This window comes from Oncorhynchus clarkii, chromosome 12, assembly GCF_045791955.1.
Source record: "Oncorhynchus clarkii lewisi isolate Uvic-CL-2024 chromosome 12, UVic_Ocla_1.0, whole genome shotgun sequence".
In the NCBI taxonomy this organism is placed as follows: Eukaryota; Metazoa; Chordata; class Actinopteri; order Salmoniformes; family Salmonidae; genus Oncorhynchus; species Oncorhynchus clarkii.
In genome coordinates, this window is record NC_092158.1 from 7,715,285 (window position 1) to 7,737,154 (window position 21,870).

Sequence of the window (21,870 nt, forward strand, 5' to 3'; positions counted from 1 at the left end):
TGATTTATTCTCTTCCTGTCTTCAGGCAGCAGCCACGGCTGAGCTTCGTCATGACACCGTTTATGAAAACCCTTCCATAATATAAGCTACTAACTTGTCCTCTTCAGATCACTCAATTTATAAATCACAGTCAAAATGTCAAATCGGAATAGTACACACACAGACACACGTTTTGTCAGAGAAATGTTTTATTTGGTAAAATTATTATTTTATTTTTTAAATAGGCCTTAACTGCCGATGCAGATGATCGATTTTTCAAAAATAACAAGGATTTTTCTCAATGTGGTAAATTATGTTTATCATAAATTAACAGACAGAAAGTGCCAAGAATTAAAATAAATGCACAGGCCTAAATGAGCTTATAACAAAAACTAATTTAGTCATCTAGCAGCCTTGATCTTGGTTTGACTAGGAGTAGCATCGTCAACAATTCTCTGTTATATTAACACAGTGTTGTCCCAGCTTAAAGAATAATTACACCACTTTTCATTTTAACAATATAAATAAACATATCAATATTTGTTTTTTAAATGCAAATTAAAAAATATCCCCAGCAACATCTTTTTTTTTTTTGTATCCACAGTATAAATGTGAATTAATTACCAAGAGATCCTGTGTAATTGCAAAAAAAAAAAAAAAAATCATGGAATTTCTGTATGTTATGTTTATACAAAATCTGAAGAGAATTACTGTGAAAAAAAAAAAATCTCTCATAATTAACTGAAATCACCTCTCGCAAATATTGTTTCCCCAAAAATTCAGAAAGAGGACAAATATAACAGAGCCCGTATTTCTGATGAAATCAACCGTTCAGCGGGAAACAAGAGCTCTCTGAAGTGCGGTGGGCGCCCATGGATTGTGTAAGACGTCATAGCAAAGCCTTTGGTGACACAGTGTGGTCAAAAAATGTCATTACATCATCCTCGTCCCCATTTAGAAGTGGACTCAACGCACCTGTTGGTGCTCGAGATACTGCTACCGTCAAACTCCTTCACCTGGGATTCTTCCCTTTTTGCAGGAGACTTAGTCATGTCCACGGGGATGATCAGTGCTTGAAGACGACTGGTGCATTTCGGTGCCCGGAACTCTGCAATATTTTTACAATAGATAACAGGAACTCCAGCAGGAGAAAACATGACGTACCCTGGGAACTCAATTTTCCTCGTCTTTGTGAATGGTGGTTAGGAAGATTTTTGTTTAAACTTTTCTAAAAATTCAAGAGACATGAAATACCAATGTACCTTTGAAAAAGGATTGTGTTTATTTACAGTGTTTGTCGGAATTACAATTTTAAAAAAAAACATGTTTTTTTTTTTTTTAAATGAATTGAGCGAGTTGCCTCGCCGAGGTCATTTCACCGGCAGAACAGAGGAGCACAAACTCGTATAAACGTTAGGTTGATGGTTATGTCCCAAATGACTCCCTATACAATGCACTACTTTTGACCACTGACACCTCTGGATCAAAGCCAGACTTCAGGATGGATATCAGGTCCCCCCCCAAAAATATATAGTGTACTTTAAAAAGGGAATAGGGTGCAATTTGGAACACAGATTTTGGTTGGTCTGTGTTGTGTTAAAGTGGAGTAGACCCTAACCCCTCCTAGTGGCAGCTTTGGCAGACAGACAAGAGGCTAAGTCCTGGGAGGGATCGTCGCAGCAATACGGGCAGTCTTCTCCTCCTCTCTTCCTCATCAGTGACTCTCTCCTTTCTTGCCCACAACCTACGTTGGATAGAAAACACAGCCGTGTAAACAGTGCAGGAATCCTCCTCGTCCCGAAGGAGTAGACGTAGGAGGTTTTCGTTGACATTGTATGCAGTAGCAAATAACATTATTCTTAGCACCAAGTGGAAAAAAAAAAAAAAATCATATTGACATGTATAGTGGAACAACTGCACATTGTTGATTTAATTTAAATCTCCACATTAGCCTGATTTAATTGCTGAAATCAATGTAATGTACCATTGAAATGATATTGCTATAATTGTATCATTACTGTTAGGCCTCATCTGACGAGAGTGGCCTGATCCCAATGCAGGATACAAAAATCACAATTCAATACCGTCAACATCATAGTCTCATAGCTGTTTGGGGGTGAGGGGGGGGGGGACCGGATCTTACCCGTTTGAAGTCATTCATGTTCGTTGCCTGTACAGGGGTCCCGATAAAAGTAAGGTAATTGATTTTCGTTGTCTCTTCATCCCCTTGGTTGTTCTTCACAAACATCTGTTACAACACATGGGGGAAGAAACAACTTCATCATAATGGAACACAACTTCATCATAATGGGACACAACTTCATCATAATGGAACACAACTTCATCATAATGGGACACAACTTCATCATAATGGGACACAACTTCATCATAATGGAACACAACTTCATCATAATGGAACACAACTTCATCATAATGGGACACAACTTCATCATAATGGAACACAACTTCATCATAATGGAACACAACTTCATCATAATGGAACACAACTTCATCATAATGGAACACAACTTCATCATAATGGAACACAACTTCATCATAATGGAACACAACTTCATCATAATGGAACAACTTCATCATAATGGAACACAACTTCATCATAAAGGAACACAACTTCATCATAATGGAACACAACTTCATCATAATGGAACACAACTTCATCATAATGGAACACAACTTCATCATAATGGAACACAACTTCATCATAATGGGACACAACTTCATCATAATGGGACACAACTTCATCATAATGGGACACAACTTCATCATAATGGGACACAACTTCATCATAATGGGACACAACTTCATCATAATGGGACACAACTTCATAATAATGGGACACAACTTCATCATAATGGAACACAACTTCATCATAATGGAACTTCATCATAATGGAACTTCATCATAATGGAACACAACTTCATCATAATGGAACACAACTTCATCATAATGGAACACAACTTAATCATAATGGTCAGTTTCCCGGGCACAGTTTAAGTGTTGCCCTGGCATGCTCAATAGAGAACCTACTTTTGAAAGAGCTTTCTCGTCTAGGACCATTGTCTGGGAAACTGCCCATAAAGGATAGAATTCATGCAGTCTTAGTTCGAATTTATGTTGCCAATCAAGCAACAAATATCAGATTTTTATTTTCTGTAAACATGCATTCTACATTATATCACATCTGTGTGTAGCCTAGTGGGCTGCGGTTGAGAGAACAACAAAAAAATCATTACTATTTTGTGCCACTAGATGGCTGTATGGTTCTACATTAACACAGCTCATTATTTATTTTATTTAACTAGGGAAGTCAGCTAAGAACAAATTCTTAATTAAAATGGTAATGCATGTCAGCACCACATTATATTGACAAGATAATGGACAACGGGAATAAAAGTCTACAAAGGCAGAAGGAGGCGGGATCAGGTGGGAGCATTCTAGCCAATGAGAGAGTAGATACGCATTTGACCAACAGACACAACTCTGATATAAAATACGTTTTTCTCAAAAGTTGCCAGGATACCACGTGCATCTATCTATCAGTAATTCATGACCTAAACATTACCAAATTTTATTTAATCAAATCAATTACATTTTATGTTGACCAAGTTCAAAGTTCATTGACCTCCATACAGAAACTCATTGGTCCGCTTCACATTTTATTCTCATGGGGACAGATATCGGGGCGGAGTCAGTCCCCTGGCGTCGCCTCCTCCTCTTTGTCTGCAGTTCAGAACTGGACAACCCCTCCTTCTTCTTCTAGCTTTAGAACAGGAACCAACTGAGGTACATGCAGTGTTTCAATATCATGTGACCTCAGGAAAAAAAAAAAAGAGGGAAGGAAAGAACCAGGAAATGAGAGGCCTGCAGGTGATTGGTTGGTGTTAAATGACTTACGGTGACGCTCTGGACATTCTGGAACTTGACGTATCTCAGTGGGATCAGTCCGTCGTCCTTGAAATCCTCCTCTGCCAGGTCCAGGGTCTGGGTGGCCTCGCTACGCTCAGCATCGTCAAAGTCCATGGAGCGAGGAAGGTTAATGAAGATTTTCACACACTTTGGTGCCTGGGCTGAAACCGGGAGAAAAGGAAGTAGACAGAGTGGGGTGGGGGGGTAAAAGTAGACAGAGGGGGGGGGGAGAAGTAGACAGAAGGATGGGGGGGGGTAGGAAGTAGACAGGGGGGGGGGGAGTAGACAGAGGGGGGGGAGTAGACAGAGGGATGGGGGGTAGGAAGTAGACAGGGGGGGGGGGTAGACAGAGGGGGGGGGGGGGGAGTAGACAGAGGGGGGGAAGGAAGTAGACAGAGGGGGGGAAGGAAGTAGACAGAAGGGGGGAAGGAAGTAGACAGAAGGGGGGAAGGAAGTAGACAGAAGGGGGGAAGGAAGTAGACAGAAGGGGGGAAGGAAGTAGACAGAAGGGGGAAGGAAGTAGACAGAAGGGGGAAGGAAGTAGACAGAAGGGGGAAGGAAGTAGACAGAGGGGGGGAAGGAAGTAGACAGAGGGGGGAAAAGAAGTAGACAGAGGGGGGAAAAGAAGTAGACAGAGGGGGGAAGGAAGTAGACAGAGGGGGGAAGGAAGTAGACAGAGGGGGGAAGGAAGTAGACAGAGGGGGGGAAGAAAGTAGGAAGAGGGGAGAGGGAAGTAGGAAGAGGGAAGTAGGAAGAGGGAAGTAGGAAGAGGGAAGTAGGAAGAGGGAAGTAGACAGAGGGGGGGAAGAAAGTAGACAGAGGGGGGGAAGAAAGTAGACAGAGGGGGGGAAGAAAGTAGACAGAGGGGGGAAGGATGTATGTATGAGACAGGTAAAGGAAAGGGAAAGATACCACAGAGTCAGTTGTACAACTGAATTCCCTCAACTTAAATGTGTCTTCTGCATTTAACCCAACCCCTCTGAATAAGAGGGGGGGGCAGAAAACAGGGCAACCAAAGAAAGCGTGGGAACTCAACAACAACAAACGATAAACCACAATCCAATAAAGGACATATATTCCGTCGACAAACGGTCAAATTTAAAAAATGTTTTCCATTTCACCTACATGTACTTTAACGAGGAAACGGAGCAACATTTAGGAGCTGACCAGGAAGAATAAGGACTCACCGAAGTCAGAGGACAGGAGCTTCATGGAGAACAGCTTGACAGGCTGGTTGAAGGACATAGTAATTAGGAGCTGAAGAGGAGAAAATATGAGTTTAGTATTATACATCTACTAGTCTGGTCTGTCAGTGAGGGGTGATACTATACATCTATTAGTCTGGTCTGTCAGTGAGGGGTGATACTATACATCTATTAGTCTGGTCTGTCAGTGAGGGGTGATACTTTACATCTATTAGTCTGGTCTGTCAGTGAGGGGTGATACTATACATCTATTAGTCTGGTCTGTCAGTGAGGGGTGATACTATACATCTATTAGTCTGGTCTGTCAGTGAGGGGTGATACATCTATTAGTCTGGTCTGTCAGTGAGGGGTGATACTATATATCTATTAGTCTGTCAGTGAGGGGTGATACTATACATCTATTAGTCTGGTCTGTCAGTGAGGGGTGATACATCTATTAGTCTGGTCTGTCAGTGAGGGGTGATACTATATATCTATTAGTCTGGTCTGTCAGTGAGGGGTGATACTATACATCTATTAGTCTGGTCTGTCAGTGAGGGGTGATACTATACATCTATTAGTCTGGTCTGTCAGTGAGGGGTGATACTATACATCTATTTGTCTGGTCTGTCAGTGAGGGGTGATACTATACATCTATTAGTCTGGTCTGTCAGTGAGGGGTGATACTATACATCTATTAGTCTGGTCTGTCAGTGAGGGGTGATACTATACATCTATTAGTCTGGTCTGTCAGTGAGGGGTGATACTATACATCTATTAGTCTGGTCTGTCAGTGAGGGGTGATACTATATATCTATTAGTCTGTCAGTGAGGGGTGATACTATATATCTATTAGTCTGGTCTGTCAGTGAGGGGTGATACATCTATTAGTCTGTCAGTGAGGGGTGATACTATATATCTATTAGTCTGGTCTGTCAGTGAGGGGTGATACTATATATCTATTAGTCTGGTCTGTCAGTGAGGGGTGATACTATACATCTATTAGTCTGGTCTGTCAGTGAGGGGTGATACATCTATTAGTCTGTCAGTGAGGGGTGATACTATACATCTATTAGTCTGGTCTGTCAGTGAGGGGTGATACTATATATCTATTAGTCTGTCAGTGAGGGGTGATACTATATATCTATTAGTCTGGTCTGTCAGTGAGGGGTGATACTATATATCTATTAGTCTGGTCTGTCAGTGAGGGGTGATACTATACATCTATTAGTCTGGTCTGTCAGTGAGGGGTGATACTATACATCTATTAGTCTGGTCTGTCAGGGAGGGGTGATACTATACATCTATTAGTCTGGTCTGTCAGTGAGGGGTGATACTATACATCTATTAGTCTGGTCTGTCAGTGAGGGGTGATACTATACATCTATTAGTCTGGTCTGTCAGTGAGGGGTGATACTATACATCTATTAGTCTGGTCTGTCAGTGAGGGGTGCTACTATACATCTATTAGTCTGGTCTGTCAGTGAGGGGTGATACTATACATATATTAGTCTGGTCTGTCAGTGAGAGGTGATACTATACATCTATTAGTCTGGTCTGTCAGTGAGGGGTGATACTATACATCTATTAGTCTGGTCTGTCAGTGAGGGGTGATACTATATATCTATTAGTCTGTCAGTGAGGGGTGATACTATATATCTATTAGTCTGGTCTGTCAGTGAGGGGTGATACATCTATTAGTCTGTCAGTGAGGGGTGATACTATATATCTATTAGTCTGTCAGTGAGGGGTGATACTATACATCTATTAGTCTGGTCTGTCAGTGAGGGGTGATACTATACATCTATTAGTCTGGTCTGTCAGTGAGGGGTGATACTATATATCTATTAGTCTGGTCTGTCAGTGAGGGGTGATACTATATATCTATTAGTCTGGTCTGTCAGTGAGGGGTGATACATCTATTAGTCTGTCAGTGAGGGGTGATACTATATATCTATTAGTCTGGTCTGTCAGTGAGGGGTGATACTATACATCTATTAGTCTGGTCTGTCAGGGAGGGGTGATACTATACATCTATTAGTCTGGTCTGTCAGTGAGGGGTGATACATCTATTAGTCTGGTCTGTCAGTGAGGGGTGATACTATACATCTATTAGTCTGGTCTGCCAGTGAGGGGTGATACTATACATCTATTAGTCTGGTCTGTCAGTGAGGGGTGATACTATACATCTATTAGTCTGTCAGTGAGGGGTGATACTATACATCTATTAGTCTGGTCTGTCAGTGAGGGGTGATACTATATATCTATTAGTCTGGTCTGTCAGTGAGGGGTGATACTATACATCTATTAGTCTGGTCTGTCAGTGAGGGGTGATACTATACATCTATTAGTCTAGTCTGTCAGTGAGGGGTGATACTATACATCTATTAGTCTGGTCTGTCAGTGAGGGGTGATACTATACATCTATTAGTCTGGTCTGTCAGTGAGGGGTGATACTATACATCTATTAGTCTGGTCTGTCAGTGAGGGGTGATACTATACATCTATTAGTCTGGTCTGTCAGTGAGGGGTGATACTATACATCTATTAGTCTGGTCTGTCAGTGAGGGGTGATACTATATATCTATTAGTCTGGTCTGCCAGTGAGGGGTGATACTATACATCTATTAGTCTGGTCTGTCAGTGAGGGGTGATACTATACATCTATTAGTCTAGTCTGTCAGTGAGGGGTGATACTATACATCTATTAGTCTGGTCTGTCAGTGAGGGGTGATACTATACATCTATTAGTCTGGTCTGTCAGTGAGGGGTGATACTATACATCTATTAGTCTGGTCTGTCAGTGAGGGGTGATACTATACATCTATTAGTCTGGTCTGTCAGTGAGGGGTGATACATCTATTAGTCTGGTCTGTCAGTGAGGGGTGATACTATACATCTATTAGTCTGGTCTGTCAGTGAGGGGTGATACTATACATCTATTAGTCTGGTCTGTCAGTGAGGGGTGATACATCTATTAGTCTGGTCTGTCAGTGAGGGGTGATACTATACATCTATTAGTCTGGTCTGTCAGTGAGGGGTGATACTATACATCTATTAGTCTGGTCTGTCAGTGAGGGGTGATACTATATATCTATTAGTCTGGTCTGTCAGTGAGGGGTGATACTATACATCTATTAGTCTGGTCTGTCAGTGAGGGGTGATACTATATATCTATTAGTCTGGTCTGTCAGTGAGGGGTGATACTATACATCTATTAGTCTGGTCTGTCAGTGAGGTGTGATACTATACATCTATTAGTCTGGTCTGTCAGTGAGGGGTGATACATCTATTAGTCTGTCAGTGAGGGGTGATACTATACATCTATTAGTCTGGTCTGTCAGTGAGGGGTGATACTATATATCTATTAGTCTGGTCTGTCAGTGAGGGGTGATACTATACATCTATTAGTCTGGTCTGTCAGTGAGGGGTGATACTATACATCTATTAGTCTGGTCTGTCAGTGAGGGGTGATACTATACATCTATTAGTCTGGTCTGTCAGTGAGGGGTGATACTATACATCTATTAGTCTGGTCTGTCAGTGAGGGGTGATACTATATATCTATTAGTCTGGTCTGTCAGTGAGGGGTGATACTATACATCTATTAGTCTGTCAGTGAGGGGTGATACTATATATCTATTAGTCTGGTCTGTCAGTGAGGGGTGATACATCTATTAGTCTACTTTCCACGCTGACATCAATAGAAGGTAACATCCCACACTAAGAAGGAAAAAGTAGCTGCGTTCCACTTGGGTCTCGTCAATTAATTCCATAACCAGTGCAAACATTTTCAAATGAACACATTCAGACCACTCTGACCTAAAGAGAAGAACCTAGCATCCATCCATCCTCAAAACTCACCTGTTCATCACAGTCAGACTCCAGGTAGGTGGTGTCCTTGACTAAGCAGTTTTCAAAGCCGCTTTCGTCACTCTCATTTAGACACTCACAGCCAGCTTTGTTCACAAACGGCATCAGGTCCATCTGAACACACAGACAGAGTACAAAGATATATTTTTTTAAAAGGACGCACACACACCCCTCACTGAGACATGTTAAGTGCACGGTACAAGCGAGCACAAAAACAAAGATTTCATTCTAGTCAAGAGGTTCTCACACCTACTTGTGTAGCTTTGTAAAGCACCACCCTAAAGGTTAACACTGCTTTACTGAAATGTGAGCTTATGGTTAGCTTCGACTTATGCTAAACCTTGCTACTGCCTTCCTGTCCTGGGATACCGTCACCACAGACCCAGAAAATCCTAAAGTTTTCTGAGTCAGCATTGACAGTGCAAGACAGGGAGGGGTTCTGAGTTCACACCCTGTCTCGGGAAGACAGGGAAGGGTTCTGAGTTCACATCCTGTCTCGGGAAGACAGAGGTGTTCTGAGTTGGCGTCCCATGTCTGGGAAGACAAGGACAGAACTCAGAAGTATATCTAGCCTAGGGCAAGTTTCCCCCCCAAAAAACATAAAGATCAGTTAGCTAGTTGCTAGGCAATAGACGAACTATGATCTTAATTCTAAAGATTATCTTTCCGTTTTGGGAAACTCACCCGAGTGATATCAATTCATCATGTACTCACATATCCCTTGGGAATGTCAGAGTGATACCAATTCATCATATACTCACATATCCCTTGGGAATGTCAGAGTGATACCAATTCATCATATACTCACATATCCCTTGGGAATGTCCGAGTGATACCAATTCATCATGTACTCACATATCCCTTGGGAATGTCCAAGTGATACCAATTCATCATGTACTCACATATCCCTTGGGAATGTCCGAGTCCTCGTTGCTTCCAGGGTCGTTTTCTACATGCTGCTTGATCTTCTCCTCTAGTCCTGAGGCATCGGCACCCTGATAGAGGTCGACGCGCACTTTGTTACGAAAAAACAAAAACGTCGGCGTGGCAGAGATGTTGTTGGCGGCAGCCGTTGCCTGAAAGAGGGAGATTGACATTCAAGTCTTAGTCCCGTGCCTCAACACACATACCAGACTTCTTCATCTGTATTGGCTCAATGATTAACATGAGAGGACGTTGACATGTCCGAGGCTATGCATCACTTCTTGTTGACCAAGTCTCCTATGACGACGACGACAACATAATGGAGTACCTGGTGTTTTGATAACGACACAGTAGGCTGTATTAATTTAAAAAAAAGTCTTAACACAAAAATCAACCTCACCTGACAGACGTGTACATCTACTTCAAGAAAAATGACATGAGGGTACTTGTTACTCAACATGTTGAAAGCAGGGGATATCCTGACACAGGGTCGACACCTGGGGAGCGAAGAAGAGTTCAATAGGAAGCTATTGTCAACTAAACCGGAAGTTTAGTTCATTGGCTAACGTTGCTTAGCTAGCTATTAACAAAGGCTGTTAAAAAACAAAACAGAAATGCAAAAATAAGCCTTACTACATGTGCAGTAGCTAAAACAATAGCTAGCGAAGCATTATTCTTCATGGCTCGCTAGTTTATGCCTATTATTAAAAACCGCTAGCCAGACAGGTGGCTAGCTAGATAACATAACCTCTATGTACCTCACATTATATTCCACATATCTGACTGTATTGTTAGATAGCTAGTACCAGACTACTGTCATGCTGTTAAACAAAGTTGTCTAGCTAGCTTAGCCTGTCTGCTATTGCTAAGTCATAGCTGGCTAAGCTATCTATCTAGCTAACGTCAGTTACCTAACAGCGTGGTATGTGGTCCGAGTTAAATTATCAAGTGTTATTTGAAAATAGCTATTTGAAAGTATTCCAACAACTGATGTAACTGTGAAATCCGTTTTTTAAAAATGGACTAACTATCTAGTTATACATTGACAAATGAACGTGATTCATTCATTTCAGTGTAGATCATAGCTAGCTGGTAAAACCAAGGGCCTGGGAACAGATTTGAAACCTTACCCTGCCATTGTGAACTTCACCACCGCAAGCCTTGATCCGGCGTCTGCTAGTTCAGGTTGGAATTCTGAATCATTCCCGATTACTTTTACCCCGACCATTTTTACAGCTGTAAATATGTATCTAATTTATGACAGATTATATACAAAATAGTGTCACACGGGTGTAAGGACACACTGTCCAAACTCAACTCTTCTGTGGAATCACACACTTTACTGAAGCGCCTTGACGAAGGTTGGCCATTAAACCAATGAAAACCGAGCAGGGCGTGGTCAACACCACAGCTAAAACAAAATCACAGAAATATAATTAATTTATTCTCTCTAGATTTAACAAATAATGATCCAAGGTAAGCTTTTATTTCACGTGAATCTATCGAAATCAAATCTAATTGTATTTGTCACATGACCCCCGAATACAACGGGTGTAGACTTAACCGTGAAATGCTTACGAGCCCTTCCCAATGATGCAGAGTTAAACTATTATAATAAAAATACAAATATTGACAGGAGGAATAAAATACACAATAATGGAGCTATATACAGGAAGTACCAGATCAATGTGGAGCTATATACAGGAAGTACCAGATCAATGTGGAGCTATATACAGGAAGTACCAGTACCAGATCAATGTGGAGCTATATACAGGAAGTACCAGTACCAGATCAATGCGGAGCTATATACAGGAAGTACCAGTACCAGATCAATGTGGAGCTATATACAGGAAGTACCAGTACCAGATCAATGTGGAGCTATATACAGGAAGTACCAGATCAATGTGGAGCTATATACAGGAAGTACCAGTACCAGATCAATGTGGAGCTATATACAGGAAGTACCAGTACCAGATCAATGTGGAGCTATATACAGGGAGTACCAGATCAATGTGGAGCTATATACAGGAAGTACCAGTACCAGATCAATGTGGAGCTATATACAGGAAGTACCAGTACCAGATCAATGTGGAGCTATATACAGGAAGTACCAGATCAATGTGGAGCTATATACAGGAAGTACCAGTACCAGATCAATGTGGAGCTATATACAGGAAGTACCAGTACCAGATCAATGTGGAGCTATATACAGGAAGTACCAGTACCAGATCAATGTGGAGCTATATACAGGAAGTACCAGTACCAGATCAATGTGGAGCTATATAAAGGAAGTACCAGTACCAGATCAATGTGGAGCTATATACAGGAAGTACCAGTACCAGATCAATGTGGAGCTATATACAGAAAGTACCAGTACCAGATCAATGTGGAGCTATATACAGGAAGTACCAATACCAGATCAATGTGGAGCTATATACAGGAAGTACCAGTACAAGATCAATGTGAAGCTATATACAGGGAGTACCAGATCAATGTGGAGCTATATACAGGGAGTACCAGATCAATGTGGATCTATATACAGGAAGTACCAGTACCAGATCAATGTGGAGCTATATACAGGAAGTACCAGTACCAGATCAATGTGGAGCTATATACAGGAAGTACCAGTACAAGATCAATGTGGAGCTATATACAGGGAGTACCAGATCAATGTGGATCTATATACAGGGAGTACCAGTACCAGATCAATGTGGAGCTATATACAGGGAGTACCAGTACCAGATCAATGTGGAGCTATATACAGGGAGTATTGGTACCAGATCAATGTGGAGCTATATACAGGGAGTACCAGATCAATGTGGAGCTATATACAGGGAGTACCAGTACCAGATCAATGTGGAGCTATATACAGGAAGTACCAGTACCAGATCAATGTGGAGCTATATACAGGGAGTACCAGATCAATGTGGACCTATATACAGGGAGTACCAGATCAATGTGAGCTATATGCAGGAAGTACCAGTACCAGATCAATGTGGAGCTATATACAGGAAGTACCAGATCAATGTGGAGCTATATACAGGAAGTACCAGTACCAGATCAATGTGGAGCTATATACAGGGAGTACCAGTACCAGATCAATGTGGATCTATATACAGGGAGTACCAGTACTAGATCAATGTGGAGCTATATACAGGGAGTACCAGTACCAGATCAATGTGGAGCTATATACAGGGAGTATTGTTACCAGATCAATGTGGAGCTATATACAGGGAGTACCAGATCAATGTGGAGCTATATACAGGGAGTACCAGTACCAGATCAATGTGGAGCTATATACAGGAAGTACCAGTACCAGATCAATGTGGAGCTATATACAGGGAGTACCAGATCAATGTGGACCTATATACAGGGAGTACCAGATCAATGTGAGCTATATGCAGGAAGTACCAGTACCAGATCAATGTGGAGCTATATACAGGAAGTACCAGATCAATGTGGAGCTATATACAGGAAGTACCAGTACCAGATCAATGTGGAGCTATATACAGGGAGTACCAGTACCAGATCAATGTGGAGCTATATACAGGAAGTACCAGTACCGGTTCAATGTGGAGCTATATACAGGAAGTACCAGTACCAGATCAATGTGGAGCTATATACAGGGAGTATTGGTACCAGATCAATGTGGAGCTATATACAGGGAGTACCAGATCAATGTGGAGCTATATACAGGGAGTACCAGTACCAGATCAATGTGGAGCTATATACAGGAAGTACCAGTACCAGATCAATGTGGAGCTATATACAGGGAGTACCAGATCAATGTGGACCTATATACAGGGAGTACCAGATCAATGTGAGCTATATGCAGGAAGTACCAGTACCAGATCAATGTGGAGCTATATACAGGGAGTACCAGTACCAGATCAATGTGGAGCTATATACAGGAAGTGCCAGTACCGGTTCAATGTGGAGCTATATACAGGAAGTACCAGTACCAGATCAATTTGGAGCTATATACAGGAAGTACCAGATCAATGTGGAGCTATATACAGGGAGTACCAGATCAATGTGGAGCTATATACAGGGAGTACCAGATCAATGTGGAGCTATATACAGGGAGTACCAGTACCAGATCAATGTGGAGCTATATACAGGAAGTACCAGTACCAGATCAATGTGGAGCTATATACAGGGAGTACCAGATCAATGTGGACCTATGTACAGGGAGTACCAGATCAATGTGAGCTATATGCAGGAAGTACCAGTACCAGATCAATGTGGAACTATATACAGGGAGTACCAGATCAATGTGGAGCTATATACAGGAAGTACCAGTACCAGATCAATGTGGAGCTATATACAGGGAGTACCAGTACCAGATCAATGCGGAGCTATATACAGGAAGTACCAGTACCAGATCAATGTGGAGCTATATACAGGAAGTACCAGTACCAGATCAATGTGGAGCTATATACAGGAAGTACCAGATCAATGTGGAGCTATATACAGCTAGTACCAGATCAATGTGGAGCTATATACAGGAAGTACAAGATCAAAGTGGAGCTATATACAGGGAGTACCAGATCAATGTGGAGCTATATACAGGGAATACCAGAACCAGATCAATGTGGAGCTATATACAGGGAGTACCAGATCAATGTGGAGCTATATACAGGGAGTACCAGTATCAGATTAATGTGGAGCTATATAGAGGGAGTACCAGTACCAGATCAAAGTGGAGCTATATACAGGAAGTACCAGATCAATGTGGAGCTATATACAGGGAGTATCAGATCAATGTGGAGCTATATACAGGGAGTACCAGTACCAGATCAATGTGGAGCTATATACAGGAAGTACCAGTACCAGATCAATGTGGAGCTATATACAGGGAGTACCAGATCAATGTGGACCTATATACAGGGAGTACCAGATCAATGTGAGCTATATGCAGGAAGTACCAGTACCAGATCAATGTGGAGCTATATACAGGAAGTACCAGTACCAGATCAATGTGGAGCTATATACAGGAAGTACCAGATCAATGTGGAGCTATATACAGGAAGTACCAGATCAATGTGGAGCTATATACAGGAAGTACCAGATCAATGTGGAGCTATATACAGGAAGTACAAGATCAATGTGGAGCTATATAGAGGGAGTACCAGTACCAGCTCAATGTTTGAATATGTGTTTGTGTTGTCTGTATGCGTGTGTGTGATTATGTAATGTGTGTGAATGTGTTATTTTTTTTGTGTGGGCGTGTCTTTGTAGTGTGTATATATAGTGTGTACAGTACCAGTCAAAAGTTTGGACACACCTACTCATTTGAGGGTTTTTCTTTATTTTTACTATTTTCTACATTGTAGAATACTACTGAAGACATCAAAACTATGAAATAACACATATGGAATCATGTAGTAACCAAAAAAAGTGTTAAACAAACCAGTACCAGATCAATGTGGAGCTATATACAGGAAGTACCAGTACCAGATCAATGTGGAGCTATATACAGGGAGTACCAGATCAATGTGGACCTATATACAGGGAGTACCGGTTCAATGTGGAGCTATATACAGGAAGTACCAGTACCAGATCAATTTGGAGCTATATACAGGAAGTACCAGATCAATGTGGAGCTATATACAGGAAGTACCAGATCAATGTGGAGCTATATACAGGGAGTACCAGATCAATGTGGAGCTATATACAGGGAGTACCAGATCAATGTGGAGCTATATACAGGGAGTTCCAGTACCAGATCAATGTGGAGCTATATACAGGAAGTACCAGTACCAGATCAATGTGGAGCTATATACAGGGAGTACCAGATCAATGTGGACCTATGTACAGGGAGTACCAGATCAATGTGAGCTATATGCAGGAAGTACCAGTACCAGATCAATGTGGAACTATATACAGGGAGTACCAGATCAATGTGGAGCTATATACAGGAAGTACCAGTACCAGATCAATGTGGAGCTATATACAGGGAGTACCAGTACCAGATCAATGTGGAGCTATATACAGGAAGTACCAGTACCAGATCAATGTGGAGCTATATACAGGAAGTACCAGATCAATGTGGAGCTATATACAGCTAGTACCAGATCAATGTGGAGCTATATACAGGAAGTACAAGATCAATGTGGAGCTATATACAGGGAGTACCAGATCAATGTGGAGCTATATACAGGGAATACCAGAACCAGATCAATGTGGAGCTATATACAGGGAGTACCAGATCAATGTGGAGCTATATACAGGGAGTACCAGTATCAGATTAATGTGGAGCTATATAGAGGGAGTACCAGTACCAGATCAAAGTGGAGCTATATACAGGAAGTACCAGATCAATGTGGAGCTATATACAGGGAGTATCAGATCAATGTGGAACTATATACAGGGAGTACCAGATCAATGTGGAGCTATATACAGGAAGTACCAGTACCAGATCAATGTGGAGCTATATACAGGGAGTACCAGTACCAGATCAATGTGGAGCTATATACAGGAAGTACCAGTACCAGATCAATGTGGAGCTATATACAGGAAGTACCAGATCAATGTGGAGCTATATACAGCTAGTACCAGATCAATGTGGAGCTATATACAGGAAGTACAAGATCAATGTGGAGCTATATACAGGGAGTACCAGATCAATGTGGAGCTATATACAGGGAATACCAGAACCAGATCAATGTGGAGCTATATACAGGGAGTACCAGATCAATGTGGAGCTATATACAGGGAGTACCAGTATCAGATTAATGTGGAGCTATATAGAGGGAGTACCAGTACCAGATCAAAGTGGAGCTATATACAGGAAGTACCAGATCAATGTGGAGCTATATACAGGGAGTATCAGATCAATGTGGAGCTATATACAGGGAGTACCAGTACCAGATCAATGTGGAGCTATATACAGGAAGTACCAGTACCAGATCAATGTGGAGCTATATACAGGGAGTACCAGATCAATGTGGACCTATATACAGGGAGTACCAGATCAATGTGAGCTATATGCAGGAAGTACCAGTACCAGATCAATGTGGAGCTATATACAGGAAGTACCAGTACCAGTTCAATGTGGAGCTATATACAGGAAGTACCAGTACCAGATCAATGTGGAGCTATATACAGGAAGTACCAGATCAATGTGGAGCTATATACAGGAAGTACCAGATCAATGTGGAGCTATATACAGGAAGTACCAGATCAATGTGGAGCTATATACAGGAAGTACAAGATCAATGTGGAGCTATATAGAGGGAGTACCAGTACCAGCTCAATGTTTGAATATGTGTTTGTGTTGTCTGTATGCGTGTGTGTGATTATGTAATGTGTGTGAATGTGTTATTTTTTTTGTGTGGGCGTGTCTTTGTAGTGTGTATATATAGTGTGTACAGTACCAGTCAAAAGTTTGGACACACCTACTCATTTGAGGGTTTTTCTTTATTTTTACTATTTTCTACATTGTAGAATACTACTGAAGACATCAAAACTATGAAATAACACATATGGAATCATGTAGTAACCAAAAAAAGTGTTAAACAAATCAAACTATATATTTAGATTTTAGATTCTTCAAAGTTCAAATCTGTCATGAAGGCAAAGGGGTGGCTACATTGAAGAAAACATTTTTTTGGTTACTACATGATTCCATATGTGTTATTTCATAGTTTTGATGTCTTCATTATTATTCTACAATGTAGAAAATAGTAAAAAATAAAGAAAAACCCTGGAATGAGAAGATGTTTCCAATCTTTCAATCTGGTACCGTATATATGGTTTTGTGAGGGTGCGTAGAGTCTGATCCAGGGTCAGTGCAGATAGTCCAGATAAACATTAATTAACTATTTATCAGTCTTGAGGCTTGTGGGTGGAAGCTGCCTATTGGTCCGAGGGCCGATGCTCCGGTACCGTTTGGTTGGCTTGAGTCTTTAGCAATTGTTTGGCCCCTGTGATGTACTGGGCTGTCCGCCTCTGCCAAGCAGTAAAGCAGCCATTCAAAATGCTCTCGATGATGCAGATGTAAGATTCGAGGGCCCATGCAAAATTATTTTTATCCTCCTGACGGCGAAGAGGCGCTGTTGTTCCATTTTCATGACTGTGCGGGTGTGTGTGGACCGTGTTAAGTCCTTAGCGACGTGGACGCCAATGAACTTGAAGCTCTTGACCCACCCCACTACAGCCCCCGCAAATATGGATGGCAGAATGCTCTCCCCTCTTTCCCCTGTAGTCCACGATTAGCTCCTTGGTCTTACTGACTTTAAGGGAGAGGTTGTTGTCATGGTACCACACTGCCAAATCTCTGACCTCCTCTGTAGACTGTCTCATTGCAGTCGGAGACCAAGCATACCACCGTCATGTCGTCAGCAAACTTGATGATGGTGTTGGAGTCGTGCGTGGCCACGCAGTCGTGGGTGAACAGAGAGTACAGGAGAATACACCCTTGATGGGACCCCGTGTTGAGGGTCAGCCTATCCTAGTCTAGGTGTTGGTGTTATTGCCTATCCTCACTACCTGGGGCCGTCCCGTCAGGAAGTCCAGGATCCAGTTGCAGAGGGAGGTGTCCAGTCCCAGGGTCCCCAGCTTGGTGATGAGTTTCGCAGGGGACTATGGTGTTGAACGCTGATCTGTAGTCAACAAACAGCATTCTCACATAGTTATTTCCCCTCTTATCCAGATGAGAGAGGGCAGGCTGAAATGCAATTGAGATTGCGTCATCTGTGGATTTCTTGGGGCGGGATATGTGAATTGGAGTGGGTCCAGGGTGTCTGGGATGATGGTGTTGATGTGTGTCATGACCATCCTTTAAAAGCACTTTTTCAATACAGATGTGAGTGCTACAGGGGTGATAGTTATTTAACCAGGTCATCTTGGAGCTCTTGGGAACAGGGACAGTGGTGGTCAGCTTGAAACATGTTGGGATTACAGACTGGGACTAGGAGAGATTGAAAATGTCTGTGACACTTGCCAGCTGGTCTGGCCATTCTTTGATAACGCGCCCTGGTATTCCATCTGGCCTTGTGATTGTTTACCTGTTTAATGGTTTTACTCACATCGGCTGTCAGGGTTCCTCCTGGTCACCAGAGGGCGGCAGAGACCGCCCTAGAGACTTTTATCGTGTCTTATTATTTCACAATTGTGTCCCTGTTAAAATAGGTGTGTTTTCTGTGGTCATTTACAGATGCTTGAATTGTTTACTGTGTGTGCTTGTTTCCTGAGTGAGTTTTCAAGACTTAGTGTTTTATTGTTTTTCTCCTAGGTGTACCGTTTCTCAGGTAAGTATTTATGTTCATCCTTAACCATTGATGTCTGGTCTCTTCTCCGCACCTGGGTCTAATCCTCATACCGGCCAGAGAGAGACATCACAAAGTCATCCGGAACAGGGGCTTTCACGCAAGACCCAGTGGTTGTATTCCTCGATGTGAGCATCACAGCCTGTACTCGAAAGACAGTCTTGTAGCCTCGTGTTTGCTTTATCGAACCACTTCTGTATTGAGCCACATCCTGTTTGAGATTTTGTTTGTAAGCAGGAAAATAGTTCATAGGTCAGAATTGCCGAAGGGAGGCTGAGGGAGCTCCTCATTGTTTTTTGTAGGTAGTCTAAAAGTAGTTTACTGGTTTAGAGTTTGAGTGGTGGTGTGTGTGTGCGTGTGTGTGTGTGTGTTCGTGAGTGTGTGTGTGTGCACGTGCGTGCGTGCGTGCGTGCTTGAGTGTGTGAGTGTGTGTGTGTTCGTGAGTGTGTTCGTGAGTGTGTGTGTGTGTGTGTGTGTGTGCGTGCGTGAGTGTGTGAGTGTGTGTGTGTGAAAATGTTTTTTTAAGTCTCCCTCCAGTTAGTCTTTGCCCACCAGAGATGCTGCCTCGAGTTTGTTTATGGCCCCATACTTTTCGTTGAATGGCAACGTGGTGTTGGGAGGGATGTTTACGTGGTGTTGGGAGGGATGTTTACGTGGTGTTGGGAGGGATGTTAACGTGGTGTTGGGAGGGATGTTTACGTGGTGTTGGCAGGGATGTTAACGTGGTGTTGGGAGGGATGTTAACGTGGTGTTGGCAGGGATGTTTACGTGGTGTTGGCAGGGATGTTAACGTGGTGTTGGGAGGGATGTTTACGTGGTGTTGGCAGGGATGTTAACGTGGTGTTGGGAGGGATGTTTACGTGGTGTTGGGAGGGATGTTTACGTGGTGTTGGGAGGGATGTTTACGTGGTGTTGGGAGGGATGTTTACGTGGTGTTGGCTTGTGGAGGGATGTTTACGTGGTGTTGGGAGGGATGGTTACGTGGTGTTGGCTTGTGGAGGGATGTTTACGTGGTGTTGGGAGGGATGGTTACGTGGTGTTGGCTTGTGGAGGGATGTTTACGTGGTGTTGGGAGGGATGTTTACGTGGTATTGGGAGGGATGTTTACGTGGTGTTGGGAGGGATGTTTACGTGGTGTTGGCTTGTGGAGGGATGTTAACGTGGTGTTGGGAGGGATGTTAATGTGGTGTTGGGAAGGATGTTAATGTGGTGTTGGGAGGGATGTTTACGTGGTGTTGGGAGGGATGTTTACGTGGTGTTGGGAGGGATGTTTACGTGGTGTTGGGAGGGATGTTTACGTGGTGTTGGGAGGGATGTTTACGTGGTGTTGGGAGGGATGGTTACGTGGTGTTGGGAGGGATGTTTACGTGGTGTTGGCTTGTGGAGGGATGGTTACGTGGTGTTGGGAGGGATGTTTACGTGGTGTTGGGAGGGATGTTTACGTGGTGTTGGGAGGGATGTTTACGCGGTGTTGGCTTGTGGAGGGATGTTTACGTGGTGTTGGCTTGTGGAGGGATGTTTACGTGGTGTTGGGAGGGATGTTTACGTGGTGTTGGCTTGTAGAGGGATGTTTACGTGGTGTTGGGAGGGATGGTTACGTGGTGTTGGGAGGGATGTTTACGTGGTGTTGGGAGGGATGTTTAAGTGGTGTTGGGAGGGATGTTTACGTGGTGTTGGCTTGTGGAGGGATGTTTACGTGGTGTTGGGAGGGATGTTTACGTGGTGTTGGGAGGGATGTTTATGTGGTGTTGGCTTGTGGAGGGATGTTTACGTGGTGTTGGGAGGGATGGTTACGTGGTGTTGGGAGGGATGGTTACGTGGTGTTGGGAGGGATGTTTACGTGGTGTTGGGAGGGATGGTTACGTGGTGTTGGGAGGGATGTTTACGTGGTGTTGGGAGGGATGTTTACGTGGTGTTGGGAGGGATGATTACGTGGTGTTGGGAGGGATGTTTACGTGGTGTTGGGAGGGATGGTTACGTGGTGTTGGGAGGGATGTTTACGTGGTGTTGGCTTGTGGAGGGATGTTTACGTGGTGTTGGCTTGTGGAGGGATGGTTACGTGGTGTTGGGAGGGATGTTTACGTGGTGTTGGGAGGGATGTTTACGTGGTGTTGGCTTGTGGAGGGATGTTTACGTGGTGTTGGGAGGGATGTTTACGTGGTGTTGGCTTGTTTACAGCTGTGGCGATTACGGATGAGAACTCTCGTAGATAAAAAGGTCTGCAGGTATTGTATATCAGGTGAACAAACGCTCGAGATTTCCTTCACACTGGAAGTAGTGATTACATGTTTATACTGCATATACTCTAGGTGTGTGTGCGCGTGGGTGGGGGGGGAGTTTCTTTATATATTGTTTTCATGTTCCAGGCAATCTCTACACACAAAATTATTAAGATCTGAACATATTTATGATCTAAGAGAGAACGTAAACTGACTCAACTCTCCAGTCTCCATTGAATTGGCTTAATAATAATGCATATACGCTAGGGCTGTGTGTGTGCATTTCTTTAGATAGTGTTATATATACATACATGGGGTATAGATGGTGTATAGATGGGGTATAGATGGTGTATAGATGGGGTATAGATGGTGTATAGATGGTGTATAGATGGCGTTTAGATAGTGTATAGATGAGGTATAGATGGGGTATAGTTGGTGTATAGATGGCGTTTAGATAGTGTATAGATGGGGTATAGATGGGGTATAGTTGGT

At 42.8% G+C, this 21,870-nt stretch overlaps 1 protein-coding gene and 1 long non-coding RNA gene across 2 annotated transcripts in view; one reads left to right on the top strand and one right to left on the bottom strand.

Annotated features, from left to right (window-relative positions):
- Positions 1 to 21,870, top strand: part of LOC139422672 (uncharacterized) — a 1,300,889-nt gene that overhangs the window by 764,816 nt on the left and 514,203 nt on the right. The window lies entirely within an intron of this gene.
- LOC139422667 (thioredoxin-like protein 1) lies at positions 171 to 11,245 on the bottom strand. The gene is made up of 8 exons (XM_071173847.1): positions 11,018 to 11,245; positions 10,288 to 10,384; positions 9,866 to 10,039; positions 8,955 to 9,077; positions 5,094 to 5,163; positions 3,895 to 4,067; positions 2,123 to 2,227; positions 171 to 1,723 (listed from the first exon to the last, which is right to left on the bottom strand). The coding sequence occupies exons 1-8, from the start codon at positions 11,113 to 11,115 to the stop codon at positions 1,694 to 1,696; spliced, it is 870 nt and encodes a 289-aa protein (XP_071029948.1). The 5' UTR covers positions 11,116 to 11,245; the 3' UTR covers positions 171 to 1,693.